At 41.0% G+C, this 7,290-nt stretch overlaps 1 protein-coding gene across 1 annotated transcript; it reads left to right on the plus strand.

Moving 5' to 3' along the window:
• The first annotated feature begins 3,884 nt into the window (after nt 1-3,884).
• Nucleotides 3,885-6,105, plus strand: GLC (HXXXD-type acyl-transferase family protein). Its single transcript, XM_023681065.2, has 3 exons — nt 3,885-4,350; nt 5,007-5,506; nt 5,600-6,105. Exons 1-3 carry the CDS (start codon nt 3,922-3,924, stop codon nt 6,027-6,029), a joined length of 1,359 nt encoding a protein of 452 aa, XP_023536833.1. The 5' UTR covers nt 3,885-3,921; the 3' UTR covers nt 6,030-6,105.
• Nucleotides 6,106-7,290: the final 1,185 nt, after the last annotated feature.

Genomic DNA, 7,290 nt, shown 5'->3' on the forward strand with positions numbered 1-7,290 from the left:
ATACGAGCGACCATACTTTTTAAGTAAATGATAAATAATTGAAATAACAATAAGTTTTGAATTTTTAAGAATTAATTGAACGGTCGGTCTCGTTGGTGAAATAAACTCTTTAAACCTCTCAATTTTGATTGTTCTCGATTCTTTTTATTTTACGTTTGATTAAAATATAGAAAATACTCATAAATTATGAGTTTTGTTTCGATAATCTCCTAACTTTATCATCTACCCGCTCTTTCTAATCAAAAGTAGGTATCAGCGTCCATAAGATGATTCATACTATGGAAACTCTAGAGTACACTCTAGACACTGTGTCAACTCGTCTCCATAGCCTCTTAGCTCTATCACACCATCGTCACCAACTAGCATATTTGGTTTAATATACAAGAAAGAAGAGTATCATGTATTGGGCTCAGTTGCACCACCCGAGAAGCAAGCTATTACAAAGAGCGGCTGGAGCTGTAGGGAGCCGAGGAGCAAAGCTGTAGATAAGATTGAAGAAGGGGTCAGGCTCCTAGTGGAGCAGAGGAGACGGGTTAACGAACTTGAAACGCGGAGCCTGAGCGGCCGGTGAGCAAGTGGTTAGTGGCCGATAGTGCTCTAGTTGATGGCATTCCTCTCTGCGGCTAGCACTCGAGGAACCACGGGGCACTCCATATAGAGTAAGCAAGTCTTGGAGATGAGACGCCTGCGCAAGGACCTCAATTCTCATTAGGAGATCGAACCAAGGACCTACTTTTCATCTTCAAATAGGGATATCGCTTTCTAAATAGTTACATTATTGGTGACTTCCGAATAGCTCCTACTTTTCATACACGACAAGAAGGGAGCAACCCTAAAACTAACTGAGTAATTACGAAGTGATAGCAATTGTGTGGTCGTTTTCTCCTATCTAAATAAGTCCACAGTTAAGGAGCGGATAGAGATTCATTTATCATTCCTACAATAATAATTTCACAGCACAATAAAGTTCTCGAGGGCTCAACCCTACCTACCAACTCGTGGTGGTACGGTACAAATGTTGACCCCTAAGATGGGTTCATGTTAGAGGTTAACGTACAAGCCCTTTACACATCACACATGGTACAAATTCTTATACGCAACACAAACCTACCAAATTCAAATATTTTATGTTTGAGTTCTATTAAGTTCATCACTTAATATAGGTGGCTGGAAAACCCGAACAATTGAATTGTAACAGTCCAAACTCATCGCTAGTAGATATTGTCCGCTTTGACTCGTTATGTATCACCGTCAGCCTCATGCTTTTAAAATACATATATAGGAAGAGGTTTCCACACCCTTATAAGGAATGTTTCATTCCCTCTCCAACTGATATAAGATCTCATAATCCACCCCATTGGAGGCCCAGCGTCCTCACTAGCACACCGCTCAGTGTCTAACCCTGATACCATTTATAACAACCCAAGCTCACGCTAGCAGATATTGTACGCTTTGACCCGTTACGTATCGCTGTCTACCTCACGGTTTTAAAACACATATATAGGGAGAGGTTTCCACACACTTATAAGGATGTTTCATTCCCCTCTCCAACTGAGGTAAGATCTCACAATCCACTCTCTTGAAGGCCAAGTATCCTCACTAGCACACCGCTCGGTGTCTAACTCTGATACCATTTGTAACAACCCAAGCTCACCGCTAGCAGATATTGTCCGTTTTGACCTGTTATGTATTGTCATCAGCCTTACGGTTTTAAAACTCATCTATAGGGAGAGGTTTCCACGCCCATAATTCGTTCCTTTCTCCAACTGATGTGAGATCTCACAATCCCCACCCCCTTCGGGGCTAACGTCGTCACTAGCACACCGCTAGGTGTCTAACTTTTGTATCATTTGTAAAAGCTCATGCTCACTACTAACTGATATTGTCCGATTTGACCCGTTACGTGTCGCCATCAGCCTCACGGTTTTAAAACGCGTCTGTAGGGAGAGATTTCTACACCATTATAAGAAATATTTCGTCATTCTCTCCAACCGATGTGAGATCTCACATGAATTGTGTCTAAAAAATGTACTAATCCGATCCAACCCTACCGACAAACGTTCGTAACACCAAGTTTACCTTTTCATCTCGATCACTACTCTCTCGACCGCTTTTCTTAAATGATATTCCAACTAAACAACCGGTGGCTTGTTTGTTGTATCATCATCAATCCCATTCATTAATAATCCTACTCCAACTACATAATCGGTGGCTCGTTACTTGTAATATCATTAATCCCATTCATTGAAAATGATACCATATTTGGTTAAATTGTTAATTTATGTCTTCCAATTTTCACCCAAATGCCTAAACTTATATGAAAATATGTAATCTTTAAATAATATATCGAATAAGTGTCGTACTCCGTGTTAATAATAGAAATTTTTAACAACAAAATATAACCAATTCTTTATTGTTTTAGTACCGAGTTTTGATCATTAAGGATTTAAGTAAGAACGAGTTATAAGTAAAGAAATACATCTCCATTGAAATGACGCCTTTTGGGGAAGCTAGCAAACCATGAGAGTTTATGCTCAAAGTGGACAATACCAGTGATTCCTAACATGATATCAGAGCTATACCCTTAACTTAGCTATGTCAATAATTCCTCAAATATCGAACAAAGAAATTGTTAGCCTCGAAAGTGGAGTCAAAAGTGACTCAAGTGTCAAACAAATGGTGTAATTTGTTCGAGGGCTCCAAAGAAAAGAGTCGAGCTTCAATTAAAGGGAGGTTGTTCGAGTCCTCTATAATGTACTTTGGTCGAGGGGAGGATTGTTGAGGATAATTGGGAGGGAGTCCCACGTTGGCTAATTTAGAGACTCATCATGATTTTGCTTTTGGCTTCCCCACGAGGCCTCATTATTTTGTTCAGATGGGTATCGTTTTAAGTAGCTAGCTAGCACGATCACGATCGTTGATGTTTAATTATGATGTGTTTGGTGAGCATTAATGTCTCCATATCAGCTGTCATTATTGTTATGCACTGTGGGGAACAAAATTGGGTTCAATGGTCCATTTATTGTGAAGCTACATAGAGAGTCTAAGAATATAAAATATGTATAAAGTTTTAATATATAGTAAACATTAAACACAAATTTATTCATCATGATATTATATCCGATTTTATTAATCAAATTAATATTCAAAGAACTCAGGAAATCGATCCGAAGTGACTCAAAAGTTTATGTTAATTAAGATTCAGTAAGTGGCTATGAAATATCCAATGACAGAGAAAAATAACGTTACAAAACTTCAAACAATGTAATGTCACTTAACTCGAGTTGTTTGGAAAACGTAACTGTGTTGTCCTCTTTCGACTTTTTCTTTCGGGCTTCCCCTCAAGACTTTTAAAGGTTTCCACTCTGTTATAAAGGGACTCCACCCAACATGGGATTCTCACGATCCACCTCTCTTTGGGGCTAGCGTCATCGCTGGCACTCGTTCCTTTCTCCAATCGATGTGAAGATTCCCACCAAAATCCATCCCCTTTGGGGTCCAACTTCCTTACTAGCACACCACCTCGTGTCTACCCCCTCGCTAGCACATAGTCTGACATCTGGCTCAGATACCATTTGTAACGACCCAAGCCCACCACTAATAGATATTGTTCTTTTTGGACTTTCCGTTTCGGGCTTCCCTTCAAGACTTTAAAAACGCGTCTACTAGGGAAAAGCTTCCACACCCTTATAAAGGATGGTTTGTTCTTCTTCCCAACCAACCTGGGACATTACAACCACTAAATCCTAAAAGTTTCCGACTACGAATCTTTTTATACATATTCCCAACACGAGGTGCCCGAGGTGCCCTAGCATTTATGTCACTCCATCCACCATAAGTGGCACGAAAGTTCATTTTCGAGCTATAAAATCCACAACCCACCTCATAAAAATTGAAAAATCACCACAAACAAGAGAGAAAATGGAAACCCTTGACCTAAAAGTAAGGATCAAAGAGTGTTCTATAGTTCATCCATTCCAAGAGACACAAAAAAAGTGTTTGTTCTTGACGAACATAGACCAAATCCTTAATTTTAGCGTTGAAACACTCCATTTCTTTCCACCCCATAACCATTTTCCACCCCATGTGGTCATTGAGAAGATCAAAGCCACTTTTTCTAAGCTTTTAGTGCCCTATCACTTCTTGGCTGGAAGGTTGAAGCTTAGCCATGAAAATGGCCGCTTGGAGATTGACTGCAATGGCGCTGGGGCTGGCTTTGTGGTGGCCTCAAGTGATATCACTTTGGATGAGATTGGAGATTTGGTCTACCCTAATCCTGCCTTTCAGCACTTGGTTTCCAAGTCTTTGGATGTCTTCGAGCCCGATGATCAGCCTCTCGTCATCGTTCAGGTACTTTTTCATCAACCCTATGTTCTATCACTTTTTAAGGGTGTTCATATGATCAGAGAATCCGACCAACCAAGATTATCTAACCCAACTAAGGTTGAGTTAAGTTGAATTTTTGAAAAACGAAAAATTCGAGACAGTTTGCTGGTTGACATTTTTTGTTAGGTCAACCCAACGAACCCAAAAATATAGTTACAACCTAACGTTGTATCTTACTTTTCAAATTCTTACGAAGATTAAGAATATTTGATATTTATTGTCAACCGTGAATGTTTAATATTTGAATTTTATGAAATTTTAGTTATTAATATAACATGTATTATGGATAAGTATATTTTTTAGATAATGAAAAAAGGAGCTACCCGACAACCCAACCCGAAAATAGAGGGTTGAATTGTGTGAGAGTTGCTCGAATCACCAACCCAACCGACCCAAAATTTTGGGTCGTCCAAAAGATATCCCTAGTCCAACCCACCCAACAAAATTTGTGTACCCCACTAATTTTTTTGAGTTCAGTCTCGAGTGAAAAATTGAACCATCAAACTTTGGTACGATAATTGGTATCTTATCTACTAAACTCGTACGAGCGGGATAAGGCTACCCGTAAAATATGGCGCTGATCGAGGCTATTTTTGTAATCTTTTATATCAATTTTATAGGTTACTTCTTTCAAGTGTGGTGGCTTTGCCATGGGATTCTCAATGAACCACACCACACTCGACGGCTTGAGCTTCAAGATGTTCTTAGATAACTTTGCAGCTCTTGCTGATAACAAGCCCCTGGCTGTGACTCCATGCCATGACAGACGCCTCTTGGCCGCACGATCCCCTCCACGTGTCACTTTCCCACATCACGAACTCCTCAAGCTGCACACTCCACTGCCAGCCTCTCCGGACTCATCAAACATCTCAGTCTTCAAAGACACTCCACAAGACCTTGACTTCAAGATCTTCAAGCTGACTGCTGCAGACATCGCCACCCTGAAGCTCACGGCACAGCCCGCCACCGGCAGCGGAGACGAAGGTCACGTTGGCAAGAAGACCCGCGTCAGTGGATTCAATGTTGTCACCGCCCATGTGTGGCGGTGCAAGGCATTGTCCTTCGACGCAGAAAGCAACCCTGAAAGATCGTCCACGTTGCTCTACGCCGTGGATGTAAGGTTGTTAAATCACCACTTAACTTTAAAACTAATTTGAGTCAGAAGGTTGACGGGTTATGATAAATTTAATCTTTTATTACATTCTTAACAAAGGTCGAGACTGGTTCCGCCATTGCCAATGTCGTACTGTGGTAACGCAGTATTGACGGTGTACGCCACGGCTAAATGCAAGGAGTTGGAGAACGAGCCGTTTTCGAGGGTGGTAGAGATGGTGGCGGAGGCAGCGGAGAGGATGACGGATGAGTATGCGAGATCTGCCATTGATTGGGGAGAGCTCTACAAGGGGTATCCAAATGGGGAGTTGTTGGTGTCTTCATGGTGGAGATTAGGGTTTGCAGAGGTTGAGTATCCATGGGGGAAGCCAAGGTATAGCTGTCCGGTGGTGTGTCATAGAAAGGAAATCATATTGTTGTTTCCAGACATGAAAGAAAGTGGGAAGAACAATGGAGTGAATGTTTTGGTGGCTCTTCCTAAGAAGGAGATGGAGAAGTTCCAAGCTTTGTTCAAGGAGTTTATGGCTTAATTGATCATGAATGATGTATGGTTATGGACTAAGTTGATATTTATATACAATAAATTTGTGAGATCATGTTGGAAGACCCGAAAGATTTTCAGTGTTCTCTTGTAACATTATAACGTCTCAAAGAAAAAGAAAGAACGAGTTGGATTCTTGCTTATAAAAGGTTGAGCTCGACTCAGCTTCCCTCACGCATAAACAACAGTTGCCACCACATCATGCTTTAGTTTGACTCGTCTCTTCGGTTTCTATCTCTCACTGTGAGATCCCACATCGATTGGAGAGGGGAACAAAACATCCCTTATAAGGGTGTGAAAACCTCTTCCTAGCATACACGTTTTAAAACTATGAGGCTAACGACGATACGTAACGGACTATAGCATACCATATTTGCTAGTGGTGGTGTTGACTTTACAAATGGTATCAAAACCAGTTATCAGACAGTGCGGGCATTGGTTGGAGTAGGGCTAGATTCTCTCCACAGTAAACGTGTTTTAAAACCTTGAGGGGAAGCCTGGAAAGGAAAGTTCAAAGAGGACTATCTGCTAGTGTTCCCTCGTACATAAACAATAGTTGCCACCACATCATGCTTCAGTTTGACTCGTCTGTTCGGTTTCTATATCTCGTTGTGAGATTTCACATCGATTGGAGATGGAAACGTTATATTCCTTATAAGGGTGTAGAAACCTCTTCCTAGCATACACATTTTAAAACTGTGAGACTGACAACGATGCCTAACAAGCTAAAGTGGACAATATCAAGTATTGGTGGGGTTGACTGTTACAAATGGTATCAGAGCCAGCTATCAGACAGTGCAGACACTGGTTGGAGTAAGGCTAGACCCTCTCCATAGTAGACGTGTTTTAAAACCTTGAGGGGAAGCCCGAAAAGGAAAGCTCAAAGAGGACTATCTACTAGTGGTGGGCTAAACTCTAAAAAAATTTATTGTGTTAGGTTCGAATTGTTTATTGGAACACATTTAGTAGCTTCGATGTGGGATTTGGGTTCAATCTCGACCACCACAACATGCAATATCTACCTCCCATAGCATTTGTCCCATCTTTCAGGCCTTTAACCTAGCCTTGAAACATCGGATTTACGCAAATTTATGATTGTGAGCTCAGAACCAAAAGTGGTAGTTGGTGTAATAACACTACAAGCGGGCTCTAGCCTAAGAATTCAAACAAGAAGCACTCTTGCGCTTTCGAGCAATAAGCTGTTTAGCAAGATGAGCCGCCTTATTTTCTGAAAGAGATCGAAGGCAGGT

Source organism: Cucurbita pepo, chromosome 7, assembly GCF_057944985.1.
Source record: "Cucurbita pepo subsp. pepo isolate OVF chromosome 7, ASM5794498v1, whole genome shotgun sequence".
Classification (NCBI taxonomy): Eukaryota; Viridiplantae; Streptophyta; class Magnoliopsida; order Cucurbitales; family Cucurbitaceae; genus Cucurbita; species Cucurbita pepo.

Excerpts from the sequence above, each read along its gene's own strand:
- GLC (XM_023681065.2), top strand. The coding sequence starts at position 3,922 with ATGGAAACCCTTGACCTAAAAGTAAGGATCAAAGAGTGTTCTATAGTT. Across the intron at positions 4,351-5,006 it reads AGCCTCTCGTCATCGTTCAG|GTTACTTCTTTCAAGTGTGG; the intron begins GTACTTTTTCAT and ends TCAATTTTATAG. Across the intron at positions 5,507-5,599 it reads CTCTACGCCGTGGATGTAAG|GTCGAGACTGGTTCCGCCAT; the intron begins GTTGTTAAATCA and ends TTCTTAACAAAG.